Consider the following 16361-nt stretch of genomic DNA (forward strand, 5'->3'; position numbering starts at 1 on the left):
GATTGGAGTAACTTTCACCTCCTAATTGCAGCTCAGTCCCCACTGACAAGAGTACCACTTCTTGAATAACATAAAATACAAAAGAGGATTCCTCGTTTGTATTTTATTACTTTTACAGTATCAGCAAGCCAACTATTTCTTGTATACCATAAATGGCATAACTTAGCCTTAAAGGGATACTCGTAGAGTTTGTGGACTTACAGATAAATCATTCCTTGCTGTTTCCAAGGAGTAGTGGTAAGTATGGCTCTTCTTCCATCTATGTTTTGAGATTGTTACTGTACGAACTAATTGCAATAAAATATGGAAAAGTAATAAACCACATGACCGTGTATTGGTTAAAGTAAGAAATAATATACCTTGAAGTCAGAGAAATGTATAGCTGAAAATAATAATTTTTCCTTTAAATTTGACATAAATCTCAGTAGATACACAAATTACAATTTGTATATCTTGATTGATTAACATGCTTCCTTAATAAACCCATAGTCTTGATAATGACTTGATAATGATAATTTACCAAATGTTATGAAGATATTAGAACTCTGCAGTTTTGATAATGTACTGTTGAATTCTATATAAATAAGTATGGAAAAGTGAAGGGAACATGGTACTAAGCTTTAAAAGTACATTTTAAACATTAACATAAATAGATATTTTTTTCATTCATATATTGCAGATAAATTAAAATCAGTGATTGATTTTTAATAATTGGAGAAAAATGTTAACACTTCATTAACTTACGTTAAATATGAGCAGATTCCTGTAAGAGGTCATTTTAATTTGCAATCATTCAACTTACTGACCTTTAAATATATTACCAATTTAATTATTTTTAAGACAGTAGCTATTCTTTCTGAATTGTGCAAATGACTATAGTTCAAAGGCTAAAACATTTAGTTCCCTTCACATCTTAACTTCAAGAGCAGCAGATAAATTGCTTCATTTCAGAAATGAAGTTGCTCACAAATGATTTCATATGAATGGACATTTTGGCAATTTCTATATAAAAGCTCCAATGTGAAAAATGGCGCTCGAGAGGCACAATTTCAGATGCAAACAAACACAGTATATTTTGTTTGCAACTGAAATTGTGCGTTTTGAGTGCCGTTTCTTACATTGGAGCTTTTGATTTAATTTCTATTCGGGCAGGTGTTTGTAAAGATGAGTGCTGGCAGTTTTGGGGTTATACATATGTACAGTATGGGTGTGTGTATAATAAACTAACCATGTTTGCAGCCTTAAAAAGTACAAAAATATGTATCATGACTAATCAAATTTTGAGCTGGTTAGTTAATGACAGTGGTCTACCAGAATATTTGATCATTGGTAAATGGGGTCCTAGTCTGCATTTTGAGAAGTAAATAGATCAGTTTTATTTTTAACCACACAGGCATGGACAAGGAGAGATAGAAAACCATCTACATCTGTCCATACATATATTACTTTTTAGATGGAATAATACACTGGCTATATTCATCTAGCACAGTTGAAATAGAACACTTCTATTAAGTAATATTGTACATAGTCTTTAAAACTGGACCCATACAGTCAGAATGCCAACCGCAACATCCCAGTAGTATGAATCACAAGGGATCCTGATGGTAAGTACTGGGGTTGGGGTTAGGATGTGGGGTGGATGGTTATGGTTAGGGTGCAGGAGAGGATGGTTAGGGTTAGGCTTCAGGAGGCGTGGGTTATGGTTAGTTAAAATGCTTACCACGATCCATCGGGATTCTAAATGTTGGGATGCTGTTGTCTGCATTCTGACTGTCTGGATACCAACCACTGGGATTCTGATTCCATCCCTTAAAAACACCAACTATAAAAGATTGTCCAAGTTCTTCATCTTCTCTAAAAGTAGCTGTAAATTTCTGTACATTACCAGTGTACTTCTGACAGAGTGGATTCTGTCAGCCACTTTTGGAACGGTTATATCCAGTGACTGAGGGGTCTATTTATTAAGCCTTGGACAGAGATAAAGTGGATGGAGATAACGTACCAGCCAATCAGCTTATAACTGTAATTTTTCAAACCCAGCCTGTGACATGACAGTTAGGAGCCGATTGGCTGGGACTCTATCTCCGTCCACTTTATCTCCATCAAAGGCTTAGTAAATAGACCCCTAACTTTTGACAAAAATATGTTTGCCATGGTAATATTCATGTCTGCCCCACCCTGTCCATGGAGTCCTGACATCCCCACTCAGCATTGCTATGCATTTTTTTTAAATCATTTACACTAGCTGTAGGTCATCTTGTTGTCTTGCTTTTTGCTGAACTCAGTGTAACTGTTATCTTGATGCCCTAGCATGTTCTTGCTGCACCCACTGACATCTAAATTAACCCAGGCACTGTCACTTCCGCCTTGCCAGATTATTGAATGTGGCCATTAATATATAGTTGATGATATGACTGATGCATTCTGTCATTCTCTACATGTGTACAGTTACTAACTGCTCTTCAACTCCACCTTTCTGGATACCTGAACATTCCTTGTCCTAATAAACTCATCCTGTTCTATCTTTATTTACAGTTGTTTGTCTCTGATTTTGACTCACGCCCTCTACAGAATAATCTGGTCTCTATATGGAGTCCTCAAGAGGACACAAGAGGGTGTTCCCTAGGTGCATTGAAACATAAAATTTTTTTTTGTAAGAGATTGTTGAACTTTTCAAAGTTAGACCAAAGGAACTCTGAACCCTTATACACTCTCAGCAAGCTCAGATAATGGGGGTCATTCTGACCGATCGCACACTGCAGTTTTTCTCAGTAGTGAGATCGGGTCTGAACTGCACATGCGCCGTGACCGCAATGCGCAGACACGTTGCTTCCTGGCGACAGCTGTCGCCAGGCAGTGACAGAACTAACAAAGAAAGCGATCACACCCGCGACAGCAAGAAGACTTACAGGAAGAGGACGGAGGCATCAACTGACCGTTTTCAGGGAGTGTCTGTCCGAACACAGGCGTGCCCAGCCATTTCAAGGGAGGGATCCTGACATCAGCTCCGTACTGGATGATCGCAGCGGGTGAGTAAGGGGTCTATTTACTAAGCCTGGGCTGGAGATAAAGTCGCTGGAGATGAAGTACAAGCCAATCAGCTCCTAACTGCCATGTCACAGGCTGTATTTGAAAAATGACAGGAGCCGATTGGCTGGTACTTTATCTCCAGTGACTTTATCTCCAGCCAAGGTTTAGTAAATAGCCCCTTAGTCCTGATCTGTGCAGAAACTGCACAAACTTTTGTTTGTGCAGCTCCCTGCACAAGCGAGTGCAGCCCTGCACAGCGATTCCCCTCTCCCCTGTGTGCTTCTTTGCAGCCGTGCGATCAGGTTGGAACTGCTCAGGCGAGTCATTGCCCGGCGGCGGCTGTCGCCAGGCAGCGACGCCGCTAACGATTAAAGCGGTCGCAGTGGCGACCGCAAGAAGATTGACAGGAGGAAGGCGGAACCGGGCATCAACTCACCATTTTCTGGGCGTGGAGATCCAAATGCAGGCATGTCGAGGCGTTTGGAGGGCGGATGTCTGACATCAATTCCGGGACCTGCAACGCTGGATTGATCGCACAGGATAAGTAACTCTTACCCTGGTCTGGTTCTACACAAAAATGTTTTTGCATAGCAGGTCTGCACAAGTGATCGCAGCCTTGCTTTGCAAAAATACACTCCCCCATAGGTGGCGTCTAGTTGATCACACGGGTTACAAAAAGTTGCAGCGTGCGATTAACTCGGAATGACCCCCTTAGTTTTGCCACCACAAGTAATTGTTAAGGGGAAAAATAATTTATCAAAGAGAAGATCCTGCACACTAGATTCCACAGAAATAGACTACAGTATACTGTATGAATAAATGGAAAGTAAATGGTGTAGACAAAAATTCTTTTAAAGAAAAGTTTTAACTCATGTATTATATATAGTCAGCTCCTGAATCTTCCAGAGTTTAGGGGTCATTCTGAGTTGATCGCTAGCTGCCGTTGTTCGCTGCATAGTGATCAGTGAAAACAAGGCTAATCTGCGCATGCGTATGCTCCGCAGTGTGCACGCTTGTCGTACAGGTACAAAGTCCATTGTGGTTATGCACTGGTTCTAGTGACGATTCCATTCGCACAGCCGGCCGCAAGGAGATTGACATGAAGTGGGCATTTCTGGGTGTCAACTGACCATTTTCAGGGAGTGCTTAGAAAAACACAGGTGTAGCAGAAAAAACGCAGGCGTGGCTGGGTGTTCGCTGGGTGGGTGTGTGACGTAAAAAGCCATCCCTCCATCGTTAGAATCAACGCACACGAAGAGTAACTACAGGGCTACTCTTGTTTTGCACAAAACCATTTTGTAGGCACTCTGCTGCACAAGTGTTCGCACTTCTGCAAAGCTAAAATACACTCCCCAGTGGGTGGCAACAATGCGTTTGCACGGCTGCTAAAAACTGCTAGCGAGCGATCAACTCGGAATGACCCCCTATATTCTGTGAAAAATGACAACTCATACTTACTGTAGGCCAAGCTTGATCAAGGCTTGGAGAGAGATAAAGTGGAGAAAGATAAAGTACTATACAATTTTCTCCTGTCATTTTACAGTTTGTGTGTGAAAAATGATAGCAATGAGCTGATGATTTGGTACTTTCCTTCATCTCTCTCAAAGCTTTGATAAATGTGGGCCTTAGGTTTCTCATCACTGGAAACAGAAGCTCTGCTCACTGAGCTACTCTTGCTGTCAGCTAGTGTGTTGCCTTGTGTCCAGTTCAGTCTTATTCCTCCCTGATGATCTAGCATGTTCTTGCTCCACTGCCTTCTTGCCAGATAATTCTGCTCCAGCCCAGTAATATAATTGCTGCGGTCCCCCAGAATTCTGTTATTATCTACACCTGTATCATTAACAGCTTCTCTTATACCCCTTTCACACCGCCAATGCTGGATCCCACCCGGGAATTGGAAACGTGTCCTTCCCGGGTGGGATCCGGCATTGGCCGCTGGTGCTGGCTTCCCCGACCCGGCAATATGCCGGGCAGGTTGCCATAGCAGCGGGGGGCGGAGCCAGCAGCGGTGCCGCTCCCTGCTGTAGTAAATGGGTCCCGGGTCGCATCAACCCGGGAGCCCATTTACGCTGCCATTGACCCGGTATTCAATCCGGGTATAACACTGCTTTATTCCCAGGTTGAATTGCCGGGTCAGGCGACCTGGGATTTTGGCTATGCCCCTTTCACACCGCACACTGACCTATGTCGACCCGGCAATATGCCGAGTCGATACCGGGTTATTTGTGCGGTGTGAAAGGGATAATAGACTTCATCTCTGCCTCAAACTTTTTGCATTGGATTGCTTTTCTACATACCGAATTAAGATGACTTTGACCATTCCCTGTTGTAGAGAACCCTTGTTAGTCTGCCTCCCTTTCCAGCTACTGGTTTTCAGATGCCACAGCTGTTTTACAACTTGTGAAGTACTTGCCCCATCCACATGTCTTGGATGTGGACAGAAGCATGCTTAGAAGTATCAGAAGGAGTATTGTGTCAGATGTAGTACAAGTCAGAAGTACAGTAACCTGCTGATCAAACAGATAAATGCTTTTAGTGCTCCCTGCCTCCCGGTATTACACATTTAGTCACAGAAAATAGCATACCCTCAGGGAAGACAGTAAATGAGGTAGATACAGTTTACAGCAAATTAACATATCATAGTAATAGCCTGGGGAGCATTCAATAGTTTTTGAGGAAACTGTCTAAAGGGGGTACACACAGAGAGATTTTTGCTAAATTTCTAAGCAATCTGACTAGATTGCTTAGACATTAAGCATGGATTACTCTGTCTGTTTGCCCCATAGCGATAGCGATGTGCAGTCCCACGCAGCGCTATCGCTGGCTCAGATCTTGACTGCATGCAGTCAAGATCTGGCTAGATCGCAAGGCTTTCATTGAGCCTTGCGGTCTAGTTAGGATCGGGCTAGCACACATTGCAGCGTGTGTACAGACACCCGCTGTGATATGTTATAAGCCCACATCGGGCTCAGCACACATCATGCTGAGCCTGAATTGGGCCATGTGTACCCCCCTTTACCCCTATAAATCTTGTCAGTTGTGTAAACATACATAAAACTATACATGTTCGGAGTTGATAAAGGTTTGCTTATGCCATTTTAATAATCAAATGCAAAAAGATACTATCTTGCTCTGCATAATACACATATAGCATAAGCAGACATTGTAAGGAATAAAAAAAAGCCACCATGGATACATAAACCAGTTTGTCTTTTATTATCAGAATGAATTCCTTGTGCAATGAGCATACCATTGGCCTGATTCTGTGTCATACACAAGTTCAAATGCAGGTGCATCTAGTGATTTATAGCAAATTGCACTTGAGCCTGCACTACATGCACAGACATACCCATGTACAGTATATGAACCTTGATGGAGGGTCCATGCATGACTGATTCTCCTTGTAAAATTTGTATTATTGGGTGTCAGCTAGACAGCCTCCTTTCAAATTAATTCAAAACCTCTATTTTTTGGGAGTATTATGGATGTGTAGCCAGACTTGCATGCTGTCCCGATACATGCTTATGACAAAGGGATGCCTGTTTCTGACACATCTTTCTCATTAAGCATGGGTATGTTGTTAGAACCCATAGTAATGATAATGATGATGGCTGCATATACAAAAATAGTGGGCGCTGCGACTATATATATGCATAAAGCCGTACAGATATCACATTAGCATAAATGAACACATCTGGCTGTTACGACTGTCCGCCATTGCATTCGCATTGAGTCTGACTCAGAATCAATCCCTGTATGTTCAAGATTGAGAATTGGAGGTAAGACTTTTGGACCTGACTTTGTAAATGAACTAACTTTTAATGTAATAAAATATTTTATTTAAACATCTGTTGTTACCACAAGCTTCTCCTAGACATTGCACTGTCTGTTTCATTAGTACAATCCTCAAACAATAGCTATATAGAAATGCATGGGATATCATTTTAGAAACTAGTCAGCTGTGTATTATCATGACATTAACAGCTTATTACAATTAATTATATTTTTACTAGCTCATATTTTAATCTGTCATTTTTTCTTAAAGTGTATATGAGGGAATTATTAAAAAATATAAGGGTAATTTTTGAAGTTTGAAAGCACCTTGCAAATGCAGGTTATTATGTATTTCACCGAGTTTTGTTTTGATGTAATGGCCTCTATAGTGGTTAGCATGTCAAGATGAAATTGGTTATGGAAGGGAAACCCTTTTCTCCTAGTAATGTAAAGAGCTAGACAAATCATGGTGTACCTTGTAATCAGCTGGATAAGCAAAATATATTTATATTGCTCCTACTGTATTTGCAAAAATTACATTTTGTGTTATACAGTAGGACCAGATTTGTAAATGAGCAGTGCCTGTAGATCGTCTTTCTTTTATATGGTAAACATATGTCAACCTAATTTTAACATATTTTTGGAGGTGCTTGTATGCTACCATTGACCTATACTTTCAATAGGAGTCTTTTTGTTCGAAACAAGTGCACGTTTATGGGAAATCAAATTTGTTATTTTTAATTCTATCAATATAGAAAAACCTAAGAAAACATACAAATATGATAAATCATGATTTAAGACTTTGATATGTGTAAAAGTGTTGTCTTGTTGACTTCTAGAAGAAAAACAGTACTTCTTTAAAGGTTTGGCCTAAAGTTATATTAGGCATGACTTTAGGATTTTTACCATGTGGATTACTGGATATGTTTGCAAAACTGCATAGATGTGCCTCCTAAAAGGTTAGATGGCTGCACACCAATGTATATGCAAAAGACACATTTTTATAAAGTTGAATGTGCATCCACATAGCGCCTTTTACTGTTCATAAATAACCAGGATTTTTTCCAGCAACACCCAAAATACTGTACTATGGATGTGTTTCATAATGGTGCAATAACCTGTCCCCATCCAATGTGTTTAAATGGTAGATGAGATGAAACAGCTACTTTGTGCCTATGTGCTTACTTTGTACACTTCTTAGTTCCACTATATCAGCTATCCTTTTGATTTTTTTTAATTATAAAAATATTTTTCATATAAATCTAAATAGAGTAGATTTAATAGGAGGCTTGAGGAAAGCATTTTTTTCTGCCAGAATGGTAGCTTAGAAGTGGTCTGCCTAAACTTTTAGCAATGTCAGACTTACATATTCTTATCTATCTGCATGTAGTAGATATTTTTGTAGTAGTGATAATGATGATGATGGTGATGATAATAATCTTTTCACATTGATTACCTCAATTTGGAAGGCATACCCTAAAATACATATAATGTTGTACAGCCATTAGTGTCAGGTCTGTAGATTATATCCAATGTGATTTAGGAGTAGGATTTTATCATCCTTAGTACCGTGGGTCTAAGAGTTTGAGCATAAATGTATACAGCCAGAAAAAAGCACTTCTACCCAGCAAAGCCACCAATGAGACAAATATTTAGACTGCTAAATTCACCAACATGCAAATTGGTCTTATCTGGGTCCAAATGTGTTGAAACGTTTTCTGAGACCACTCTTTCACCAATCACAAGTACACCGAAATCACACTGCATGTCTACAAATCTCTGCACAGTGTGGAAAAAAGGTGAAAATAGATTAATTTACTACCCAAGACGTAATGGATCATCGATAGATCACGTGTTAATGAATTTAGCCCAAAGTATCTCTTTAAAGCTGGCAATGGTAATGACAGCAATTATAAATTTGACAGGGTATCCTGAAGACCGAAAAATAAAGTAAAAAAAAAGTCAGAACACGCATCTTTGCCCCGAGATTTCTTAATTGTCTAATTGAAAACCTTGATCTCTGCTTTCATTGTAATTCAACTTCCTTGAATGCGGAGGGTGCAGATGACTTGTTGACCCAACTTTCAAGTTCCAGTTCATATTGTCTCTGTAGTCAACAGCCTTCTGAATGTCACTAGAGGATGCATGAGCAGTAGATGGATTCATACCCACTAAACACCGACAGGGGCTGCTGGTACTTCTTGCACGACTCAGAGGAGTAACTGGAAAACGTCTGTGCACGAGACATCTTTGTTGTACAGAAACGGTTACCTAGAAAAAGAAAATTAGTATTCCAAATTATTCACAATGGATTTCTAAGCAGGTTTGTGACCAGATGAATCAATTCCACATATTTATGGATCTATATGAATAAGCTGAGGAACAACATCAGTGCAAATGGTTGTCTACATACTGAATCTCTAAACTGTGGAAAACCTAATAGAAATGTCTACGGCTGTAGAATAATTAACTGTGTGGCTGTCCCTATTTTTACAATATTGCATAAAGCATAAAAATTAATGATAATTTGTAATTAGTAGAAGAATACATTTTCTGTTTTATTTAGATGTGGTGGAAGTAGACTGTATATAATTGGGTGAGGGAAGGTAACTGCACTGAAAAAAAAACAGAATAAGAAGCATTATACTGAATCCATGTCTACTCTGATTTTAAGCATCAAGTATTTCATGGATTTGGACTCCAGTTTATTAAGGATTCAATTAATTTAATACTCTAAACTCAGCATATAGCCCCAGTCCCAAATCTCTTTCTCCAGTGCCCATTATGTAAACCAGAATGCTATACTGTATCTATTTTCCACTACAGTCCATAACCCCAGTAACCACTAGCATATGTTTTAATGTGTGCAAGGTCCAGGGTTGCCCACATCACACACCCTCATCAATTTTTTTAATACTTACCATCTGGAGTCCAGTGGCAGCAGCAGTAGCACTGTAGAAATCACTGTGAAAATGGCATGGCTTTCCCAGCGTTTTGTTTATGCACAGTAGGAAAAACACTGGAACAATGGCTGCCTTGCCATTTTCCCAGAGACCTGTACATGCATACTAAACTCTGGGACAGCGCTAGGGTCCCCTAGTGCCCCTATGGCCCAGAGTCAAGAGCACTGCTGGCTAGAGAGGAGGTGGCCCAGAAGGAGACTGCACATGGTCCTCCTCCTCTCTTAAGATGCCCCTACCAGTAACTCATAACCTTAAACTCATGTCTCTAAACCAACTTCTTAAGCCCTGTCCCTATAACCAGTTCCTAATATATATTATTTTCTAATAAAAAATGAATAAAAATGACTGTATATATAGTTATTTTATTTTATGTGTCCTAAACTTGTAGTTAATCTTACATTTTTGAAATTAAGCAAATTGGAAAAAAATAGTAAAATACATGAGCTTTGAGCAAACAGATAAAAATAAGTGTCCTTCTATTCCTTCATGTTGAGAAAAGGCTGTTCTGTATCATTTTTAGAAAACATTTAAGAATAGTTATTCCAAAAATGAAACCCAAGTATCTTCCAAAAAAATCATGAAACATCAAATACTGGTTGCCAAAGTAAATAGTAATAGGCAATATGCTCAGTATTATTAGTATATGTATTTTAAGCACCAGTAGAAATACCATAAGGCTCATGTACAACAATGAAATATCATGTACAACAATGAAATATCTTTGCAACATTAAGCACCTACGTATGCACAAACGCCTCTGTTTCTATGAGTAGCAAATGGATGCATGTTCTAAGATGGAAGCAACCCAGCTGTGCAACCCAAATTCTCAGTTATGGTGATATGTATCAAACCTTTTAAATGGTGGAGATGTTGACAAGTGGAGAAGTTGCCCATAGCAGCTAATCATCTTCAACCTAGCAATTTATAGAATGTACTAAATGCTAACTAGAAGCTTATTGGTTATTTTGAGCCACTTCTCCACTTGTACACTTCTAAACTCAGTAGAAGGATTAGTACATTTCAATCTTAGAATGCGTGGTTTTCAGGTGATTGAGTTATTCATTCTGTCTGACCTTAGGTGCATTAATGTGGTAATTATACATTCACTTGCAAAATTTAGATTATGTTTGTGGTGTCAAAAATTGAAAAGACGTAATGTTCTGAACAATGTGTGGGAATGGATCCCTTGCTTTCCAGGATGGCTAACTGCATTTTTCTCACCACAAAAGTATTTGATTTTCCCACACTCTGGGAGGTGGCAGACATACAGCATTGTTCTATCCTTTGAATTAGATGCATATTGCACTTTATCTGATAGACCATTTCTGGGCTTACTGTATTTCAACCAATACAATTCATATACACTAAAGTGACATGTAGTAACGTTAGTCCTGATGTCCCCTTATCACTCATCCATAAGTGGTGACATGAGTGATTTGTCTCATTACTGAACTTCCTTAGTAATATCTGTAGTCATGGAAACAAACTGAGGTTATTTGGAAGATATCTGACAAAAGCAACACTGTGTCTCTGTAAGAATCAGGAGCTACAGTACATACTGTAGTATAATGAATGTAATTAAGCAACATCTCTTTTAGTTAAGGTACCATTTAATAACAGAATTAATCTGTAATTTGTCATGTATTGCACACACAAAGGCGTTCTAATGTAGTATAAAGATACAAGTTCATCAGCCAAGGTTATTGCATAATGTTCATCAGCCAAGGTTAATCTGCCCACTATGGTAAAATTAAGTTTAACAGTATGGATATTCCTCAGACTGAAAACTAGAGTAATTAACTTATCAATTATTCATCAATTTTAAAATGATAACATAATACAGCTGAGATGTAAATTACCATAATGTTACTGTAAATTGTGGATTTCAATATTAATGATTATTCTATGATAGTAACATAATTATACTGAATTATATTAATCTGCAAATATATAACAATGATGTAATTAATTAACTACTATGTATTCAGACAAGTGTAACATCATCACTTTCACTGAGGAACCATTTCCTCATTTCTTCTCTCAATGATCTTTGTTCTAACATATGGGCTACTGTGCAGCTGCACATGCATAAAAATGATGTACAGTATAGCACAATATATGGCTGCAGTGCTGGGTAAGAATAGCAGGGAAGGCTAAAGAGCTTACTGTACTTACTTATTAAGGAATAAGTTTAAGAAGAATGGGAAATGTATGGCAGAGGGTAGTTGAATTGGAGTATAATAACTTTTTTTAATGTGCTGTTTTCATGACATTTTCTAACAATAAGCTTATTAAACAAATAATAATAATAATAATAATAATAATAATAATAATAATAAAGTAATGCTGCTCATTAAACACTAATCCTGGGCAACGACTAGCAACTTGGGCTATTTGGCTTGTCTAATCGATAGATATTCTCGGATCAGTCTCACACATACACTGTACAATTATCTGACCGATACGACATTATCAGGTGGATGGCCCATATAATCATACTGTATAATGTACAGAATAAGCACTTCTCACTGACAAAGCCAACAGTTAATTCTCCACTCTCATCCTTCTCGATCTATCGGCTGCCTTTGACACTGTCAATCTCCCACTTCAAACCCTCCCCTCCATATAAGTCCTTTCATGTTTTCTTTTCTGTCTCTACCACTAATTCCACCACCCCACCCATCCCCATTTTCTCTATCTGTCAGCGTTTCACAGGGATCCAGGCTTGGACCTCAATTCTTCTAACTTTGAACCTCCTCCCTTGGTGAACAAATAGAAAATGCAGCTAGAACTCTCCAGGCAAAAGGAATATTTGCACAACATAGCGGCAAGCAAATAATTATTTTCAATATCCCAGATTGTTTGTTAGGGTGTTTACCTTTTTAACAATAATCTTGTTCCACAGTAATTTCAGTACAATTTATATGTAGAAAGTATAATCAGATTTCCAAAATGTTCACGTTTAAGGAATATTTTGTCAAAAGCATTATTCTACAGATATCAATTTTCCATTTGCAACAATGACAGCAACAACTACATTTATTTTAAATGTTTTGATGCCACATAGCAAAACAAAGGACATTTACATAAAACTTATGATCATATCATTCTAGTTCCAGAGCTTGGCAGAAACACAAAACAATAAATAACAAAATTATGATTCATAGGATAGCTGTAAATGGTAATACAAAGCAATAAACACATAACAGTGCTATTATAATTCAAATAGTATTCAAAATGTATTAGTTAAAATGGTCATTATCCATGCATATGCCAAATTTTCCATTTCTTGTACATAATTATAATCATTACACCAATGTTGAATAAAAGAAAAGATTCCTTTTTGTGTGGTTAGTGGAAGTGTGTAATAAATGTTTATGTGAATAAAACTGCATTTGTTTAGGGGTTTTCATTAAAATAAAGTAACATTAACAAACCCAAAACAAAATGAATGGCACAGTAGGAAAGTAAAAATTCTTGGTGGGAGATTTAGGGGGTTATTCAGGTCACATCGTTAAGCCAAGCGTCCGCAATTACCCTGTCGGTGGCGCCAATGCACACACGCAGGTCCCGTGCAGACCGTTTTGAGGACGGTGTGGGGAAAATGGGGGCTGGTTGGCAACATTTTTGAGGCAGCTGCATGATGTCACACGCAGCCGCTCCGATAGGAAAATGGCAGCTGACTGCTTGCATACGCAGCCTAGCTGCAGCCGCAGGGGACCATCCACAATTGCTGCGACTGCAATGTAAATTGCAGTCGCAACTTGTGGCTGCCAGTTAGCATACTGAGATATTTAGTTTGTAAACCATGCAATTACAAGAGGTCAAACCAAACATTAAGGTGCATTAATCAAAACCATCTAATGTCATAAGAAAAGACATGGTTCTGGAAATCAAGATAGCTCAGGTTGCATGCTGATAAAGCCATCTTTCCTGACAGAAAGGTAAAACAATAATTTAAGAATTAAATAAAAGTATGCTCTATTACACTAACAGCCCAGTGTTTTCTTCACAGATCATGAGGGTAAATTTACTAAGATGGGAGTTCTATTTAAGATGGGATGTTACCCATAGCAACCAATCAGATTCTACTTCTCATTTATCTCGCACCTTCTAGAAGATAATTCCTGGAATATGATTGGTTGCTATGGGTAACATCCCATCTTAAATAGAACTCCCATCTTAGTAAATTTTGGCCATGGTCTTATAGGGAGAAAATTATTAAGCCACTACACCCAAACAGTATAGTACCTGTTCCCTCCCCGAGTACACAGGTCATTTGGTATCAGAGTTACAATTACAAATATATAGTGTAATCACTTGTGACACTACAACTGAGGTTATGCAATGACTGACAGTACATGAGTGTTATAGCACACTGGTACTTGTAGAACTACAAGTGCCAGCATACATATAGATGCTACTGCATTTGGTCACTTTTAGTGCCACAACTGTGCACCAAGGGTAGTCTCTGTCATGAATTATTCGATCACTCACCCATCATGAAGTTAACAATATGTAATTAATAAATGTTTCAACAATAATTTATAAATCTTTATTGGCTCTATAATTTATTAATAAATATAACCCCATTACTCATAAATAAATATTGCTGCAATAACTATTATAAAATCAAATATTATTAAATGCTTCTCCCATAATTAAATCAATATTTTTTTGTCCCCAGAGGTAATTATTAAGTGAAGCCACATAATAAATATACAGTAGTACTTAACCTAAACTTCTTTTTTACATATGAGCCAATGTTAAAACCGTCATTCTTAAGTAGAACTTTAAAAATACCTAAATTAAATGGATGGACTGCTGCATGTGACGCAGAATGAATGAAGCACTGATGAATAATAGGTGATAAGTAGTAGAGTCAGAGACAGTTAATAAGGTAGGAGGTGAACCAAGAGAGGTCTGATTTATGGAGATTTAGGGTTTCATAAGGAACAGTAAAACAAGTATATGTTTGAGGTAGGAGGGGGTGGTGCTGGATAAGATGCATAGGATGAAGAGATGGGTAAGATCAGATCAGGATTCAGGGGAGAGAGAGTGAAGAAGATCAGACGAATATGGTCCAGGAGGCAAGTGTTGGTTACAATGATGAGAGAAAGGTACAGATTTCATTCCCAGTGGTGGAGAAAAAGAACGATAAGGTAGGAGGTGAGATTGGGGAGATAGGGGTGGGATAAGAGAAGGATTGTCAGGAATTGGTGTTCAGTGACATCTCACTTACCAGCGCGCTGGTGTGCAGGCCTCCAGAGGTCACGGCCCCAGTTTGCAGCTGCATGAATGCTCTGTCCACGGGCGTGGTGCCCATTGTCATTGTGTACCCCTGAAGTCCATCTAGTGTGCACCCACCATCTGTGCAGCATGGGCGCTGCCATGACACTTGCAGTCAGCTGACATGTAACACCCAATCCTGCGCTGTTTCTGCACACATGATTCAACCATCCAATGACTGGTGACCAGGGGGTATAAATCCAGAACATCAGCTCAGTCTCATTTCCTTGAACAACGCATCACATCCAGTGTGCAGCGTCTCCTGGCTCCAGTCTTCTGTCTCCAGTGATTTCCTTGTTCCAGTGTTGCCGTGGAACTACAGGCTCCAGCCATCCAGCTCTGCTACAACTCCTTCCACAGTCAGCTTCCACATCTGCATGCAGTAAGAGACTCTCTCCAGGTGCTACTTACCATTCTCACCTGTGTGTTGTTTATCTGCGTTCAATACTGTGCTATTCCATCTGGAACTTAAAACAACCAGCTTGCAATTTACAAACTGTCTCCTGCTTTGGCCTTGCTTGGCTTTGTGGACTTGTGATTATATACAGACTGTGTGAATTCATTGCTGTTGGTTTCCAGACCAATTACTGGAGTTATTATTGACTGTGTTCACTGTCATCAGTTGCATTACCATCATCTGCATATTTGATCCAGTTACCATCGACTTCCAAGTCGACCATCGATGTTTGCCATCGGCTTCCGGTCTGGTCATCACTGTTGTTTATCTCACTGGTTTAAAGATCATCACCTGTGACCAGTGTCAGACTGAGGCATGAAGGGCCCACCGGGGAAATGCTATTGTAGGGGCCCATGCTTATGGGTGTGGCCAGGCTACAGTGGGGGCATGGCCAGCCACAACAGAGGTTTGGCAAACCATTACAGAGTACATGTTTTGTGCCCCTTGGTAAATATATAATAAACCATATTCTTGTGAAGTATAATGTAACATATGTATAATGCATAAATGAAGTGCACCATGCTAGAGTCTGGAACCTTATCCCTAGAGGATGAGTGGGGCCCACAGACAGTGGGGCCCACCGGGGGTCCCCTGTGGGCCAGTCCGACCCTTACTGTTGTTATACCTCTATCAGCTTCCTTGCTAAAACCATCAGAATTGTTATTGTGCTCAGTGACTGTCATACATCTGTGTGCTAAATATATATAATTGTGTACATGTGCAGGAATCTTCTACAGCCTCTGCGTTTCTTCCACCGCACCACCACTGACCCACTAGTGCCACCTCCAGGAACAGACACAGTTATAGACCTGACAAGGATGGGTGGATATGATGTTATTGCAAATTGT

At 39.2% G+C, this 16361-nt stretch overlaps 2 protein-coding genes across 4 annotated transcripts in view; one reads left to right on the top strand and one right to left on the bottom strand.

Moving 5' to 3' along the window:
* Positions 1 to 734: 734 nt before the first annotated feature.
* DOK6 (docking protein 6) overlaps positions 735 to 16361 on the bottom strand; it is a 799313-nt gene continuing 783686 nt past the window's right edge. For 2 of the 3 annotated variants that reach the window (XM_063923391.1, XM_063923390.1), the window contains exon 9: positions 735 to 9075. In XM_063923391.1, coding sequence (XP_063779461.1) covers positions 8797 to 9075 — 279 coding nt within the window. In that variant the 3' untranslated portion in view covers positions 735 to 8796. The remainder of the gene's footprint in view (positions 9076 to 16361) is intronic. The other variant, XM_063923392.1, reaches the window with a different exon arrangement.
* LOC134928712 (uncharacterized) overlaps positions 14846 to 16361 on the top strand; it is a 53632-nt gene continuing 52116 nt past the window's right edge. Inside the window, exon 1 of the mRNA XM_063924726.1 lies at positions 14846 to 14936. Within this exon, the coding sequence (XP_063780796.1) occupies positions 14846 to 14936 (91 nt within the window). The remainder of the gene's footprint in view (positions 14937 to 16361) is intronic.

The sequence above is a fragment of the Pseudophryne corroboree genome, chromosome 5 (assembly GCF_028390025.1).
Source record: "Pseudophryne corroboree isolate aPseCor3 chromosome 5, aPseCor3.hap2, whole genome shotgun sequence".
Lineage (NCBI taxonomy): Eukaryota > Metazoa > Chordata > Amphibia > Anura > Myobatrachidae > Pseudophryne > Pseudophryne corroboree.